Source organism: Tauraco erythrolophus, chromosome 8 (genome assembly GCF_009769465.1).
Source record: "Tauraco erythrolophus isolate bTauEry1 chromosome 8, bTauEry1.pri, whole genome shotgun sequence".
In the NCBI taxonomy this organism is placed as follows: Eukaryota; Metazoa; Chordata; class Aves; order Musophagiformes; family Musophagidae; genus Tauraco; species Tauraco erythrolophus.
In genome coordinates, this window is record NC_141472.1 from 4,836,424 (window position 1) to 4,855,106 (window position 18,683).

The following is an 18,683-nucleotide window of genomic DNA, read 5'->3' on the forward strand; positions in this document are numbered from 1 at the left end:
GGCCAGTGTCGCAGCCCAACATGACCCAAAACTTTAATTTAAATAAACTATACTTCCAAAATGCTTTTCTCAGCATTTCCCAGTAAAGCATATTATTACACAGGAAGCACTCAATCTGAATTTCCACCGCATCGAGGTGTGCTCAGTGCTTGATGCCAATTCACACCGGTATTAGCGGCAGAGAAGCTATCACAAATTACCACTCAGCCACACAGGAAGTGAGGTTTTGGGTATTTCCTGAATGCAAATATTGTGCTAGACAATACTTCAGAAACCCAATGTGGTTGAGCTGGGTTCAGTGTAAAACCACAGAAGCGCAAAGACTGGGGAACTGTTGCTCTCACATGGGACTATAGGTGCGAGCAGATAACCACACCAGCTTCCCAACCAAATACTTTGTTAAAAACAAGCAAATAAGCCAACAAAAAGCAACCTTGATGAGACCTTGAGTTTTTTGAAACCCACCAACTGCTCCTCCCGACAGGTAGGTTTTGATATATTTGGGGAAATACACGGATCAAATCATGGGCTAGAATATGAGAGTTCCCTTGAAATATCAAGCCATACCCAATTAAAGCAAGGTACACCCACAGGCACCATGTATGATGTAATGTAATTACATCATATAGATGTAATTACATCATATAGATAATTCCATCATTACGTAAAAACTGGCAAGGAAGCACTAATATATGATCTTGTATTTCCATGAAAAGAAGGTTTACGGCCGGAATTCTAGCAGCAGCTGCAATGACATTTAACAACTTTATTTTGAGATACATTCACTGACGTATCTGCAGCGCCAGATCCGATGGATCCACAAAACCGGGTGGTGATTTCAATGGAGATCAACAGGATTTTAAGTTTTTGAAGCGCTGAGGAAAATATAGCATTAACCACTCAGGTTGCATAGAATCAGAGACCATAATTAATGTTTAGGCAGAAAATGGGATGGAAGGGGTTCATCTTGAGTTCACATCAAGGCTGTTACGCTGAATCACATTTCTGCAAAGGTACTGGTCTCATTTCCAAGTGGTACAAAACCATTGAACAGACTGCGTAGTGCAGTCTTGAAATAAGGAGCAGCCATGTGAGAGGGGGGACATCCTGCTGCAACCCGCTCTTGGCTCAACACCAGCCAACTCGAAACAAACTGCAGCAGTTGCTTCCATTAACTTTAAACAGTTGCCACCATCTAAAGAAAACAAAAAATATTGTTGTGCTTCACAGCAGTCTGGAAGGAGCATTTATTTGAGCCAACCACATGTTATTACAGGTTGGATGATTCTATGATTCTATGATTACACACAAATGCAGTTATTAGACATTTGGGTGCGGGGAGGGAACGCTTCCACAGCAGCTTCTCTCTATGTTAGAAGAACGTGGCAAAAAAGTAAATCCCACAGTAAACACACTGGGATTCTCATCTGATATTATATTTCAAACAGAAGAGAAAAAAAATGAAGCATTAACCACCAGAATGAGTCAAAAAAGAGTCAGCCACACGGGAATTAATTTTCCTTCACTATATAGGACAAGGGGCAATGGCTTTAAACTGAAAGAGGGCAGATTTAGATTAGATCTAAGGAACAAATTTTTCACTCAGAGGGTGGTGAGGCACTGGAACAGGTTGCCCAGAGAAGTTTTAGATGTCCCATCCCTGGAAATGTTCAAGGCCAGGTTGGACGAGGCTTTGGACAACCTAGTGTAGTGGAGGGTGTCCCTGCCCATGGCAGGGGGGTTGGAACTAGATGATCTTTGAGGTCCCTTCCAACCCTAACCATTCCATGATTCTATATGGAGACAGGACCTGGAGAAGAGTAGTGCATGTTATATTTTAACTACAAAGCTTCTGACAGTCAATGGCATACTGCTTCTAAGCCAATTAGAGAATCATAGAATGGTTAGGGCTGGAAGGGACCTTCAAAGGTCATCTAGTCCAACCCCCCTGCAAGGAACAGGGATATCTCCAACTAGATCAGGTTGCTCAGGGCCTCGTCCAACCTGGCTTTGAAGGTCTCCAGGGATGGAACATCCACCACCTCTCTGGGCAACCTGTTCCAGTGTTCTACAACTCTCATGGTAAAAAATTTTTTCCTAATATCCAATCTGAATCTACCTCCCTCTATTTTAAAACCATTACCCCTTGTCCTATCACAACAGGCCCTCCTGAACAGCCTCTCCCCATCTTTCTTGATGGGGAAGAAGAGAAGCCCAGTCTTAATAAAATCACTGTAACGTGAGTGCAGAGTAGAGGTAAGCCACGTTTGGTACTCATCAAACGACTCATCTGAAAAAAAGTATGATACCAATGCAAGATTCTGCAGGAGTTTCAAGCCTCACAAAAGTATTTTGTTAATAGCCTAGAAGATGGAAGTAACAGGCTATTTAATTTCTAGATAATGAAGCAGGAGGGACGGCAATTATATTAGAAAACTGGATTGTACTCCAACACGACCATAACAAGTTGGAAAAACAGAGAGGAAAAAACAAAAGCAGCAGCATGAGGACAAACAGAGAGTCCTCCACCGAAGCGGGACCAAGCAGCTGCAGAAGGCCGGGGTAGGCTGGCAAACCACTGGCACTGCAGACAAGCAGCTGTGAGTTCCTGCAGAGTGCAGACAAGCAGACAGCATGTCCCAGCCCTCGTGTCGCCAGCAGCTTACAAAGCCTCAGCCACAACTCCCTGTACTGCTCTGGGCTGTGCATTACACGGAAGATAAGGACCGGATGAAGAGAGCTCAATAAGCACTTGCCAAAAAAGAAAAAAAAGATCTGCCTAGAAAATACACAGTAAGAAAAATAAGTGTATGAATTGGGATCTACAGTCCAGCAGCAAAGCTGATGAGCAGGATGGGATACTGTAAAGCACACACTGCCAACGTGCATTTTAAAACAGTTTGCCCCCAGAGCTATTCAAGTCTTGTATGATTTTGCTCTCCTGGCTGGAAGCATCCCTGTACCTCAGGGCATCCCATTTACAACACAATCAGGATCTGATTATCTGTTTGAAAACTAGAGAATCTACTCAACTATTAAACCTGCCTGGTTTGGGGACTAGTACTTGATCTCCCTTTTCTGCAGAAGCCATGGAGGTAGCATCCCTCTCTCAAAGACAGCTTAAAAAACATGGTTAGGTAACACTGAAGTGCATGACATGGCAGAAACAGCACCTTAGCACCATATAGACCCTAACATTTAGCATTATAGACAAAAAGTATTCAGACTTAAAGCAGCACACTGATTTTCAGCACATACACCACAACTACACTTGTCACTTCACACTTGCCTGGAAAGAATCTGCCTTTCCTCCTAAGACAGACACACCACCAACCTACACATGACTTTTAAATACAATAAATAGGTTTGAGATTGCGAAACTGTTCAAAAGTTTGGCGTGAATTCGCAAAATTCTGAGGCGTTTTCTGCAAAGTGATAAAGCACCTGTGCCCTGCATGTAAGTGCTCACATCTCCGAAATTGCTCCACACACAAGGTATCAGACACCCATCAATTCAACGTGATGAAGTAACACATTTTCATCTGACATCTTCTGCGCATAAATGCATAAAACTGAGCAAATAAAAGCTGAATACATTACGTGTTGTATGTCCTTTTTTATAGTTTATTCATGTGAAAAAATATTTCTGACAGCTTAAAGGGAAGGAACCCCTCCTCCAACAGTCACCCAGATCCTTTGCGTTGACCCCAACGTCCCGAGGAGCCTCTTGCAGCCACATTTACCATTGCATCATCCGCAGGACCTTCTCTGTACACTGAATACTGCGACTGCAATTTGAAATTATTTTAAGATTCCTGCACTGCTGCTTTTCTTCCTCATATTCAGCATTCTCGCCAGCACCACGACCTCTTCACTTAGCACAGCTTGATTGAGATTTCATTAAATTAACACTTCAATTTCTACTATCAAGATAGGAAATCAGGCATATATAAGAGCTTTTTTTAAATTATTACTTGAGCTTTTACCTTTTTTTTTGTTCATTTCATGGACAGCAGGTGCAGAAAGTTGCTTACAGACATCACACCCACTAATTCTATATACACTACAAGTCTAATTTTAAAAGCTTATTTTTATCAAGCCAGCTGGAGACAAAGACAAAATAAACAGCAGCAATCAACCTCTCTGGGCAGGATGTGATACTACTTTAGTACACTCCTACCTGTTTCCATCACCAGGCTTTTCAAGTTTAAAAAGTTTACACCTCAAAATGCCACTTTCCAAATGAAGTGTCTTAAAAAGTTAGTTCCGTGACTCAAAATACCATACCTCTTTTTTGCTGTAGTTCCTCTGAAATTGGTTTATCACAAGTTTCATCTACCAGACATTAATCCACTCACTCACGCAGCTTCTACCCTTCCATCTAACGTATAAATCACCTCCTGCCAACATCTGCTCAAAATTTCTGTAAGGTCAACTTCACGCGCTTCTGAGATAATTTCAAAGATTGTAACACACATACTAACAAACCCTAAACTGCATAACCACGATAAGCCAAAAAACTTACCTCCTATAAACACAGATTTCAGGCTGCTTTTTTTCTCTCTCTCCTCTCTTTCTTTAAATATCTCTTTGCTTTTTATACTTAGTTTACAGCCTGTGTCTACAGTATCTGTCCTTTCATTACAGTATTACATTACAAATAGTAACCCTGAAGTTAAAACTGGACTTAGCTAACTGGGGGACTATTATCCTATAATCTGTCTGAACACACACAAAAAAAATCATACACAAAAAAAATCAAATCTGCTACAGAAATCCAGACACAGTAACTATTACCATCTGGGGTTTTGGTGCTTCTTTTTTTAATTAGCTCCCAAAATATTCCAATTTAAATATGAGAACACAAAGGTCACTACATAATAGCATATACTGTATCTCCAAGGTACAAAAATCTATTTTCCATCTGTATTCTGTATTTCACTGAACACCTTTCACATTAGTATCGCTCCGAACCAAGGGGGAGTGGGAGGGAGAAAAGAGAACGACAACACTAAAAGAAGTTCCCAGTTTTTTCAGAGGGATGTGTCTAATGCCAAGTAGCAGCCCTACAAGCATACACGGAAAGTTTTAAAATTAGCAGCATTGAGGACAACAGGTTGTCTGTTTAAAAGCCTCACTCAGAAGGAACGTTGGACAACGAGAGGCAGGAGATAAGCTGATCCGTTCTCCCTCCATCCATTTTTCCTCCTTTTGTACACGCAGGTAAAATGGGACGGAGAAGGGGTAGCTCTGCACGCCCTTCAGAACAACCCACCTTTCCAGCACTGCGGAGGTGGAATCCAGACCATCACTTAGCCAGGATCTAACCTTGCCAACCTGCCCCTGGCATTCCTAAAAAGAAAACCCAGTGGCAGCCTGCTACAGCACCACATCAAGAGTCTGTTGAGAATTAAATATACTGTGAACAAAACTAGCTAACTACTATGCCCTACTTTCAGACACAGCCTCCCAAAACAACGTCAGACTCAACGGAGGGAGGGAATCAAAAACAACAAAGTAATAAAATACAAGGTGAAGAAGAAACATTTAAAGAACATGTTAAAATTTTGCTTTAAGATCGAGAGCTAAAACACTGGGCTACATTTTAGAAACACATCTGAAGTAATATTTGAAAAATAAAGTGGGAGGCAGGCCCTTATTCCAGCAGCAGCCACTCTAAACTGGCTTCTGACTCAAAAGCAGAAGAAAGCAAAGAGCACTGGAGACCTAACAGTCACTCTTATTACTATTAAGAGCCAAAAGTTGTAATAGCAGCTATAAATCTGAATTACAGTTTTTCCCTGGGACGCAACCTTCAGTGGAACCTTTTAGGAGAAGGGCACAAATCCTACAGACATCACTCATCACAACCTTTGAGTATCCAAGGTGCAATTCATTAAAGACATCGTCTTAAAGATGAGTTGACCCTCAAGGCGTGCAACCAAAAAGGGAAGTCCCTTCTAGGAAACTGCTTCTTCAGCATCTTCTTCCCAGGAAAAGCAAAAATACTTAAACTTCCTCCTTTAATTGACACGGTTCCTTATTTGTGCAATAGTTTAAACAGCAGCCAGCTTGACAGCTACAACAGAGAGGTTTTCAAAGAATCCACTGACCCACACAGCCAGTCTCAGGGGGACGAGGAGAGGGAAGGGCTGGAGAGGGGAGATGGCAGAATACATAAACACACTCTTTTAAGCTAAACCTGAAAGGCTGCAAAAGCCCAAGAGAGCCAACTGCAGCAACACTTTAAAATGATCAAAAAAGACAAGTGTTATCTTCTATCTGGATGTCAGCGTGAAACGGCAAATAAAAATAATCAGTTATAAAAAATAAAATAAAAATAATCTGTTATAATGAAACAGAAGACAAAGAACTGAAAGGAGATAATTTTGAAACACGTGTCTGAAGTCATCGTTGTCTCCTGCACACGACACCGTGTTTGTCTGTGTTTTTACAGACAAAAACGTGCTCTGAGAGCTTCAGCTGCCCCACCAAGTGCTGCGTGAAGCTTGCGAAACGCTGCACCGAGGACTGGAATTGAACACGGAAAAATTGCAGCTTCCCTATGTTTTGTGGCCTGAGCACCACAAAACGGGACCCTAAGGTTCATGTGGTTTTTTTGAACTCTCACGCATTTGGAATTACTGCAAAATCTCCCCATAGAAGCCATGTGTAAATTTTTACAGATATGATGATGATTTTGTGGAATTCCAAGATATCGTAAGCGAAAAAGCATGGAAGTTTCTCTTTAGGAAAAGCATGTAAGTTCATATTCAGAGGACAATTTCCCTGCTCTTCATTTACATTTCAGCCAGCTTGCTCACCGAGAACAGAACACACAGATTAGTCTGGCACACATCCTCTTTTTACTCGTGAAAGATAAAAATTGACTGTTTAGTAAATACGGCCCCCAGGTTCCTACGTATTCAGAAAAAATTAACTAAATAAAAACAGCTAATGGCTTCTCTGAGATTTGCAACCTTAAGAACCTAATTGTTCACAGAAGGAAGAATTATATTTTTACCCTGCACATGAATCATGGGAAGAAGGGGCCAAGAATCACTGTGCTACAGAATAAAAAGTTGTCCAGTCCTGCTGCAGCTCCGATGTTCTATTCAACCTGAAACATCACACACGGATCCCCATCTCACTATTGAATCTCCCAGCACAACCAGGTATAAACAATGTCAAAACACGGTATTCCTTTCCTGCCTGGCTTGTGTGAACACTTAATTTAACATAATATAAGCAAAAAAGAATTTTTATCTTTTTTTTCCAGGAGAACAAGCTCCATTCTTGGTTCATCTCAGAGCCCAGCAACTGAAGCATTAGACCTTTTCCGTGAATGAAGCCAACTGGAAGGTTATCTAGGCCGACAGATTATGCCTGAAATTTTGTATATACATTTTGTAAGAGTCTATGGCCCAATGAAAATCTCATGAGAGGATGCTGAACACAAGCAGTTGAATTTTTAAAGTAGTTTTCTCAATCTCCTTGCATAATTACACTCTGCTGAAGTGGCACGATACAGAAATAGTTACTAGATCTAATAAATTGGAAAAAAAAAAAAAGAATGTTTGTCCCCCAGTATGAAATTTCTACATGTTTTGGTAACAGGCTAGCAGCTTTCTTTCATGGTAATCTCACTAAATTCATTCTTCTTTAAAGGGAAGGCTGAAGGTGACACTTCATTTAGTATTTTAATAATAGAGTTTTAGGACCATTCCTGTTAGTCATATGATACACTGTTCACTGTAGGTCCTGAAAAAAGGTACACAGGGAAGGTTTCTATAGCATAAAATTAATTTTAGGTGAAGTTTTGAGAGAAAGTAAATGATGCCAGCTTTTTGGAGAGCACGTTAAGGCTTTATTCTATCACACTTACTGGGGGAACGTATTTATTGTAGCCTTTAACACGTAAGAGACCTCTAACTGAAATTAAGTGGTATTTGAGATTCGATCCATTTTACCCTTTAGGGACAAAGGGTCTCAGTGCAGTGGTACATCTGGGATGCAGCAGAGGCAACACCACAAAACTGAAGTGCTTGACAAACCACTGCTCCTCGCACTGCAGCGCAGTCACAGTCACAGTAAGCCGACCGGAATAAAACATCCAATGCAACAGCTTTCCCCTCATCCTACCAATAAGAAAAAGAACTAAACCAGTCTACAATCACAAAAAGGAAATGGGAAAGAAGAAATAGAATAACTTGATATCATATAAGCAATAAAACAAAATATTCCATAGATTAAAAAATTACAGAGAGGTAGAAAAAGATACCTATTAGTGGCTAAAATAACTCTCTTAGAGCTTCGAATGCCTTTCTTTTGTACTGTGCACTGCATGGGAAGCCTAAGCATTATCAGCCTAGAAAGTGGGAAATAGACAGTATGGCAGAGAGACACATTCCACATTTCCATTTATATTATAATTTCCTCCACATACAGATGGATGAAGGTTCAACTGACTGCAACAGCTACTTGCTCCTTCAAGCCAGGATGCTCAATTGGCCTTTATGCTTTTGAGAATACAAAAACAATTTACTCCACGTGACAAAAAAAATAAAATCTTAAATGTAGCACAATGTTTAGTGAGTAACCTACTTAAAACTTTTGTCCCTCATTTTAATGCCAAGTAGAGCAGATAGCCATTAGACAATCATCAGCTCTCAGAAAACTCGCAGCAAAGTTATTTCCGATTTCAGGAAAGAAGTCAGGATTCAAGTTACATTGAAGCCAGACTCAGGAGCACACATCACACTGGAGACTTGTGCCCTTAAAACTTTGTGAAATCTTACTGCAGATACAACCATAACAGTTGCAACAGCTCCTGCGCTGCCCTTCTCCCTTCGGTGGTACTGCACACCCACACATGCCGCTGCCTTAATTCCGTTTCCTCAGCAGGGACCTCGCTTTCTTCCCAACTCCTGTTTCAGCCATTCCGCATCTTTGAATTTAAGGGGATTCTGTTAACACCAGCTCGGCTCCCCTTCTCCATTTTCTTAAACAGAAGACACACTGGACAGATTTAGCAGTTCATGTTGACATTCATTTGTCTGTTCCAGCATCTCACTTGACCGTGGCAGTGGGGTGGGAGAGACTAAACCACAACTCCTTTTTCCTCATCCCAGCTGAGACATCTTGGATCACACCTTATCTGCCTTTTTTTTTTTTTTATTAGGCTCACTGGAAAAAAGTACTGAAATAATGACACAAATTCGAGTATTCACAGACACACCCGAGGTGTGCAAAAGCCTTTAAGGGGCGTTTCATGCCTCTGTGGCTTTGTGGAAACAAAAACCCAAAGGGTAACAGAACACTCCTGACACTCACTATTCCTGTAAGCTTCAGTTCACCTTGGTCCGCAAAGTACTTGGTCTCAAATTCCATGCACGCCACATTCCATTTTGTTCCTACAGGTAAAATTAAATTTTCGACTCCAAATACTACAATTTAAATGTTAAAGACACCAGGTTGCACGGATCTCACTGTTCTTTCGGCAATGTGGAAAACCCAGCACGTCGTTTAGTACAAGTTTTTCTTCCAATCACTTGGAAGGTTCTCAGAAGATCACAAATCACCAAAATACCCTATTTCCCATCACTTCCTTGTTGTACCACTACAGAAAAAAAAATGCAAGTCCCAGGCTACTGATATTCCCTCTTGTAACTGGGCAATACATCGTTTCTTTTCTTACATCAAACCAGAACTGATTTAAACATGAGTCACCCAGAAGTACAGTTATGTGCACGTAAAATATGCAAAGGAAGAGCCTAGAAGAAAATTTCCTCCCCAAGATAAACTTATTCTATGAGAAAACACGGGTTTCCTGTAGGTTCCCTTCAGGTATTGGAAGGCAGCTATTAGGTCCCCCCGAAGTCTTCTCTTTTTAAGGCTGAACAATCCCAGCTCCTGCAACCTGTCCTCGTAGCAGAGGTGCTCCAGCTCCTGGATCATCTTTGAAGCCCTCCTCTGAACACGCACCAACAAATCTGTGTGTCTCTTATGGTGAGGACACCAGAACTGGATGCAGTGTCCAAGGTAGGGTCTCACAAGAGCAGAGTAAAGGGGCAGAATCACCTCTCTTGACCTGCTGACCACGCTTCTCTTGATACATCCCAGGATGCGGTTGGCCTTCTGGGCTGCATGAGCACACCGCCGGCTCATGTTGAGCTTCTCATCTATAAACACCCCCAAATCCTTCTCTTCAGGGCTACTCTCAACACACTCTGTGCCCAGTTTGTGCCTAGGATTGGCCCGACTCAGGTGAAGGACCTTGCATTTTGACTTGCTGAAGCTCATGCAGTTTGCACTGGCCCATTTCTCAAGCCTATCAAAGTCCCTCTGGATGGCATCTCTTCCCTCAAGAGAAATATCTCTTTTTAAAGAAAAGAGCTGAAGGAAACATGATATCATCTTTACGTACTTAAGATTCATTTACTGAAATGCTGTAGCTACCTTCAAGGTCTGCAGGAGATCTGGCACTTGTCTTAATCCAGGGCAGGTTTCCTGGTAACCGTAACAATTTAGAAGGCAACGGATAGCAGAAATAGCGGTCCCTGGTTGCAATCATCATTGTCACATGAATTATTCATCCACCATTTTACCAATTAGATCATGATTATATGGTACCTGATAAATTTTGCTGTTAGTAAGCCATTTGAAGTCAATAAACTTTATTTTTTCTTAAATACTCAAGCAGCTGAGACCTTAACACCTGATATACATACTATTCTTTAACCAGTTTAACAATCTGGCACATTGAAAAGACCTCAGAAAAGGAAAAGAGAAAGATCCACATGAGTTTCCAACACAAAGGCTTACACCTAGTCTCAATTTATCAACAGCTACGTTCCCATGCAGAATGTAAAAATCAGAAGTCCCACACCGCAACGCAACAGAATCATCTGCACTGCTCCTGTGTTTTCTATAGAAAATAGATGGGATGCTTGGATGAGAAAGAAATAAACCACTAACGAATCACTACTTGAGATGTTTACTAAGCATAATTCATCTTTGAATTTCCTTTAATACTAACTTGATTAGAAATCTTGACCCTATCCCTCGCAAGGTGAATTAGAGCTCTTAATTATTCCAGCTTTCCTACTGTTAATGAAATGGAATGGTGTCATTAGTGAGGCTTGTCAGCTACACTTACGTGCAAAGAAATGATTTGACACTGCTTTTGTCATCTAATCCTTTCAGGAAAAACAGTCTGAACATCACTCAAGCACTGTAAATAAAAATCCTTGAAGACAAAGAGGACAGATGGAAACGCTCTCAAGGAGCACCATCTAAAATATTCATAGTTTAGGAAGAGAGGACTGTTAACCCTGTAAACAACCAATACATTTGCATCTTACACAAAAAGGACCCCAAAATATTTTCTGTTCATGAAATGAGGGGAGAGATCTTCAGAGATACTCATTTTTGCTGAAGATTTGTTCTATTCAGTGGATCTCCACACTACATCACCGCTTCTCGCTCCCAGCATCCAGCAGCAGCAGGCATAAATGGGATCTACGTGCAGTTTTGTTGCAAGGCTCAATTATCACCCCATCAGTCCCAGCTACAAAGCAGCAAAAGCACTGAAGGCAAGCCTGTAACCTGGAAAACTTCACTGTTCCTGCAATTACACAAGGAAAAGCCTCGTCCGTCTCTCCCTTCCCCTCTCCTCCCATTTTAACTACAATTCAAGACTGTTAAAATGTCAAGCCCTGTGCTTAACAGCTTCCTTTGGTAAGAGTTAATCTGAAACAAATGTTATAGATGCATGAAGCTACAAACTATTGCTGGAAAGACAACTACAGCAAGAGACAAAAACGGTGAGATGTACTAAAGACTTGAAATCAAAAGGAAACAAATCGAAATGATACACAAAACGAGGGGAAAACGCTCTAGTACAGAAACTGCCCTCCATCTCTCCGAAACAAGAGCTGCCATGAAGACAATGTATAGTTACCTGCATCCATATCTGCAAAGAATGGAACAGCCAGTAAGGAAAAGAAGGAACCAGAAATTCAGTGTCTCAGAGTTGGTTTTTAAAGTTCATAAGGAGAATAGATAAAAAAACCAAAGAAAGTATTTAGTGTAAGATACACCTCTATTAAGGTACTATGATATTTTTGATTTCAAGCTATAAACTTGGATTAAACACTACAACGTTTTCAGGTATAAGTTAATTTTCTATGGCATAAGAACATTTTTTTTAAAAAAAAAAAATTTCAACACCAAAGATTTAATATATTAAATAAGGAATAAATTACATCTTTAGCTTAGGCTTGTGAAGTTTTTTTATTCTCCCAATACCACAAACCAAAGGGCCCAATTCTGTAGAAATCCAGTACTAGACACAGTAATTGTGGCTTTCAACAGCCAAACTGAAAGCAGCCAACTCTTCTCAGTACAGGACTACAAGTTTCCCATATGGACACATAACGGGTGCCAAAGTATTTACGGATGCTAAGCAGCTATGAAAAAGGTACAATTGCACTCATCATACACTCATCTCAGTCTGGAGAATGTTAAAGGAAAAATCTCCATGAACACTGACATGGCAAATCGGATTCTTCACCGATTCATTTCTGCACGATTAAAGATGAATAAAGATGTACTTTGTTGGGAGGGAAAAAAAAATAAATTAGTGAAATTTGCATATCCACATACCTTCAGGTGATTCCTCTTGGACATATGTACCAGTTAGATACCGGTGCACGAGTGCAGACTTGCCACTCGCTAGGTTACCCACGATCCCCTGGGGAAAAAAAATACAAAATAAAAGATAAAGTTCAACTGCAACTAAGCCCCAAAAAACCCACAATATTTCAAGCAAAATCTTAACGCAGAAATAACTTCTCTGCACTTGAGGAGAAAGCCCACACAATAGAAACACCCCAAAATATGCCAACAGATAAATTATCTGCCAAAAAGCTACACCTACAGCAGAGCATACACATGATTAAAACATATAAAATAAAATCAGTTTATTAGCAGCACTCCTTTATTGAGCTCACTACTAACGCTAAGTGTGAACATGAGGCAATATACAGACTTCAGGGAAGAAGCCTGAAGCTCAGAGCAAGCTTGTCACCTCTCTGCTGAAAAATATAAATGCATCACTGAATTCTCATACTGGAAAACATCTCTGCAGGCTATCCACCATGTGATTCACATGGACTTGCTGCTTAAGCACATACCTGATATGTATGGCCACAGACAGATAGATCTTGGCACTATGACAACTATGACTTGTCGAAGTCCCTTACTTTATCGACAAGTTTACAACTCAAACTGTCCATGCCCAAACACCTCCAGCACTGGGAACATCCCACAAACAAACAGAAGCACTCAATCTTGTAGCACATGTGATTTTTCTGTGGAGGCTGGTTTGCTAGCGTTTAAACACCCAGGCAGAAGAAGTAGAATGCAGCCCAACACCAAAATAGTTTTCTTCCCAGAGGTGCTCAAATGCCCAAAGACTTGAAGATTTGCATTTTGTTGCTCTTGTTGCCTTAAAAGAGGCGTGAGGGAGTTCGGAAGCCTGCCTGCATTACTCCCACAACACCAAACAAGCCACCCCTTTACAAGCCACCCCTCTATTGGCATTGCTGGCCAGTGCCAGTCCAGCCCATTTGTCCCCAGGCCTGACCATCAACCAAAAGCAGATGGCAGATGCAGCCAGATCCAAGCCTGGCTGCCCACCCTACTTTGCACAGTCTAGGGGACAGAAGGGTTTAGAGAACAAACCTTCTCCTCTGTTTGAAATAAGTGTCTTATTTTTCCTTGCTCGGTTGTCGACTGCTTATTCAGATTTCCCTGTTGAACACAGCTCTGGGGACATTGTGCTTACTCGGTTTTTGAGGGAGGAGAAGGGAACTTTAGTCCTTTAAACAAACGTAAGCCTACTCTGTTCTTACATGTTTATCTTGACCCTAACCAAAAGGTTCAGAACGTAAGATCCCTGGAGAGAGGCTGGACGATGCTGATCTGCCCAAGTTTGCCAAGCAGCAGCAGGATGAACAAGTCACACGTTAATACACATTCTCTACTCCATTTTCATAATCCTTATTGGTGAGAAATTGTCCTCCTTATCAAAAACTACTTAAACCAACACAGTGGTGCCACCTTAAACTAACCTAACGACAGTTTTGGAGTCAGGGGTGGGAGGGCAAAATCATTATTTACTCTTTACAGCCCAGAACAACCTTCAATTAAGACAAGGGTAACAGTGCTGCAAAGGACGCTCGTTTTATTTCTACAGCTGATGTGCAAGAACAGCTCAGATAGAAGAGCACCTTCAGCACAGAGCAAGTGGAAGGCAGTCTCCCATCACCCTCCAGCTCCTACAATAAGTTAAGCGTGATGAACAGCGCGGGCTACAGCGGAGGAAAAAAGAAAAACCAGGAACCCCAAAACAGGTTTCAAAAGTAATATCAAAGAAGAATAAAACATGACCTAACTTGGGGCTGTGAGGGGCAGAAAAGGCAGCGAAAAGAAGAGGCACCAGATCCCATGTTGGCCTAATGCTACAAGAAGCTTCACCCTCTCTTTGTTCAGGTTAGCAGGAAAGAACTTGGACAGGAAACAGTTCGTAATAAAAAAAAAAAAAAACACCAACACCAAACATTAGAAGAAATAGAAACCAAGAAATCCACTGCAGGCATAGCTGCTATTGAAGGGCAGTCCCACAAAAATAAAAAGGAAGCCATAGCTCAAGTCGTGAGACAGCACAGATATGTTTCTCGGGCTTTGCACCGACTTTGAAGAGTGTTTAAACCAGTGTATTATACTGGAAGCTTTTCCTCTAACTTACACCTAAGAGAAATTACAGGCCATGCCAGGATGTACAGAGATGTCCACCTCTCAAAGTGAGTGCAAGACATGACAGCAGCAAATACCACTTGTGTTCTCAGACCCCACTCCCCTGGGACAATACTCTGGACACATACCGCAGAGCTTCATTCAGGCCTGGCTGAGACAAAACTATTAGTCAGCTCTGTTCAACTCTTCAAGACTACCAAGCTTCACTAGGAACCCACAAAAAAGAAATTACAGAAGATACCCTCTTACAAGACATATTTTTGCAACTTCACAAACCGATAACCTTTTTAGGGAGAAGGGTGACTTCTACAGGTGCCCGACTCCATCTACCTGATAAACCTCATCACGTAGGTGCTGAACACCAACAAGGAGACAGCTGATGCCTCAGACCTCCTAAATCTTTAGTATGCTCTCCACACCCTGCTTTACAAGCAGGTCAGACCTGCAACGTGACCGGGGCTGTTACCTACAACATGTCCACACTCACTGCCTGAAAGCAAAGGTGTTGGAAGGGTCTAGAGAGAAGGTCTCTTGATTCGAGCAACTACACGTTTTGGGTACACAGATTTTGCAAGCCCTCTTGGCAATTTACTCAGAAAAACGACAACATGAGGTCGCTGACTTCCACATTTTGCCAACACGAGAGAGGCAACCGCTGCGAGCGAGCGGTGTGGGCACGCGTGTGGCGGGACTGCGCCGGGTTTAGTTTCCTGCACGCCCTGGCTCGACATCTTTCATCTGGAGCACAAGGGAGTAGAAGTGAAACTGCTCTCTCTCTAGCACCCACACTTGCAAGATGTTGTTTTTTTTTCATCTCGCAGCTGCTTTGGGAATGTACATGGTGTTTTACTGAAAATTAAGTGGCAAGAGCTAAAGAGAAATCAATACACAGATTAGTTGCTGAATTCAAAAGAGAATGTGAATAGCAAACGGTAAGTAAAGGCCTAAGATTCTGCATGATATAACAAAAGAGACAGTTTTGATTAGCTAATTTTTTAAAATTATTAACACTGATCCTCAATTCTCCCATTCAGTGTATAGGGAAGATAATCAGAAAGGAGGAGGAACACCTTGGGACATCCACCTGCACAAACAAAGAACAAAAACCAAAGCAAAAAAATCGCACGGACATCCAAATCCAAATGCTGTATTTCCATTCCGAATGCTTGACTCAACCACAACTTCATTTCAGCTTTCTCCAATGTTCAACCAGACATCGAGGGAGAGGCAACAGGAAGAAAATACCATCTCTAACACGTGTCCTTTAACCCCAAAAGATCAAGCGACCTCTTCAGTGAATTACTTTTCACTCCATTATATGCCATGAATTACAGTAAGCTCGGCTACTCATACGCTTCCCTAAATAAGCAAAACACTCAAGTAAACTTCTGTATTTCTTGATGCCAGAGGAAATCCTGTGAATACAGTTTGGCCTTTGCCCCCCTTCTCTCCTCACCCTTTCCCTTTCCATACAAAGTCTCCTGGTGAGAGGTTACTTCCCAACTTTTTCCCCTTCGCCTACAGCGATGTGTTTCTCACTGTTCAGGTCACACAACCACTCAAATATTTAAGATCTAGTGTGCAAAAACTTATTTAACTTTTTTTTTTTTTTTAAATGGCCAATACATTTGGTCAAGATCTAGTTTTTTTGGATTTTACCAGATTTCCTAATTTTTGATGGGATTAACTAAACTGCTTGCTAGTTGTCTATTTTCTTCAGCATGTAGCTCATCAGTAGACTGTATTCACTACACCAACAGCTTCACTCTGGATCAGAAGCTGAATACTACGTTCCCAAGGCAACTATCTCCTCCTCTTCCTTCCCCACCAGCAATATATAATGACGATCTGGGCCAAAAATTACAAGCAAACCAAAAACCTCATCTGTATATCAGCAGGTTAGACATACCCAGGACAACATCCCAGGTTGGACGAGGCCCTGAGCAACCTGATCTAGTTGGAGATATCCCTGTTCCTTGCAGGGGAGTTGGACTAGATGACCTTTGAAGGTCCCTTCCAGCCCTAACCATTCTATGATTCTATACTTCTGCAGAAAAAGAGCCAGGTTAAGGCCCTTTCTAGGCACCACAATTTCTGAAGAACTGGAAAGCAAGCCAGCTTCACATGGGCTTGCTAGGAAAATACTGACAGTATCTTTTATGTTTTCGCTCCAGACCTTTGGAAATAACATACTGAAGCAGCTTCTGACCTCTGTTGTAGCAAACCAGTGTAGCACCAACACATTTACAAAAAAAAAACTCCATTAGATCAGGAGATAATCAGTCCTGCAAACACCTTCACAGCAGATATTTAACCTGCATGCAGGCAAATTAATGCTATATTGTATTATACCAGTTCCAAAACCATAACCAGTCGGAGGGCAAAACTGCCAGGAACAACTGAAAGCCATCAAACTCAGGCTCCAGTGAGAGTGAACGTTCAACGTGCTTTGCCCAGGGCTGGGACATGTTACTGTGTTTAGTCAGAGATGCCAAACATCTGATAGACATCTAGTGATTTGAGAACGCAATTTTTTTTTTTTTCCAAGTATCCCAAAGACTACATCAGCATATGTAATTTTAAAGCACTTCAGGTTCTCCAGTATATTCTTCCATATAGGCACACAGAAAGACAGAGGTGTCTGGCCAAATAAACACCACGCTACAAACTGCTGCTCCTCCTGACCAGAGCTTTCTGCACAACGTGTATTTCAATTATGAAACCAGTTCACTAACTCACATAGTAAAACTAGAGTCTTCTTCCCTTAAGGTATGTTATTAAAAACCATGCACAATCCTCAAAGAAAGGCAGTGTATTTCCTCCCTCCTTCTCCTTTTATTCATTTCCATAATTTGCCTCAGGACTGAGAGAAAAAAGTGTTAGCATTTTAAAGATAGTGCAGGATTGATTTTCTTTATCAGAATATGCAACCGTTTCTTAATAGAGAAGTTCCAGGATTTATATTTTTAAATCACTTTCAAACCAACCCCTGAACTGACAAAAGGTCTGTAGGAGCTTAAATGGAGGAAAAAAGCAAACATGAAAAAAGCCTTAACACAGTCAGTGCTGTGTTGGAGTACTAATGTTAGCTTCTCGAAAATCACACGAACCCAAAGCAAGTCTCCTCGAACCTGACTATAAAAATCTACGTTTGCAGCATGGCTTTATTTTTTCCCCTAGACAACAACTTCAGAAAGCGTTTGGGAGATATCTTCTTCCTCTCCTCCTCCTCTTCTCATCTGCTAAGAGAGATGGTTCCTTCAGATCTCACCTCTCGATTGAAGAGACGAGGCTGCCATCTCTTTTCTACCAGATATGAAACCGGCACATGAAATTAAAAATCCAGCAGTATCAGCCTTCTGTTGCTCTGCGCAGTATTTGGCATTACTGCTCTGGATCTCTGCCCACTATTAACCTCTGAAAACCAGGAACAATAAACTTTACACTGGAAACACCACAATTACTCTCTTAATCAGGATTAATACTTGTTTTAAGGACGATCCCCCACAGTATGACAAACATGTCTGTCTGTGTTCAGAGCAGTCATTTTCCTTTGTCTCATATTTTACACACAATCTGAGTCATTTCAATTTATTTACAGATACACATGAAACCAACAAAGTTGTGACAAGCATGTTATGGAACAAAAATACCACCCTAACCCAGTTCAGAAACTAGAAAATTCAGCTAACACGGCTGTAACACGATGGTCTGGCAATTATGACTGGTGCAACACTGAATCACTTATTTCCACGTGTCAGACATGCTGCAAAATCATAGAATCATAGAATGGTTCGGGTTGGAAGGGACCTCAAAGATCATCCAGTTCCAACCCCCCTGCCATGGGCAGGGACACCCTCCAC

The 18,683-nt window shown here is 41.4% G+C and overlaps 1 protein-coding gene across 1 annotated transcript in view; it reads right to left on the bottom strand.

Moving 5' to 3' along the window:
* The window catches only part of AGAP1 (ArfGAP with GTPase domain, ankyrin repeat and PH domain 1), a 303,223-nt gene that overhangs the window by 243,679 nt on the left and 40,861 nt on the right, over positions 1 to 18,683 (bottom strand). The window contains 2 exon segments of the mRNA XM_086615366.1: positions 11,963 to 11,974; positions 12,667 to 12,754. Coding sequence (XP_086471492.1) covers positions 11,963 to 11,974; positions 12,667 to 12,754 — 100 coding nt within the window.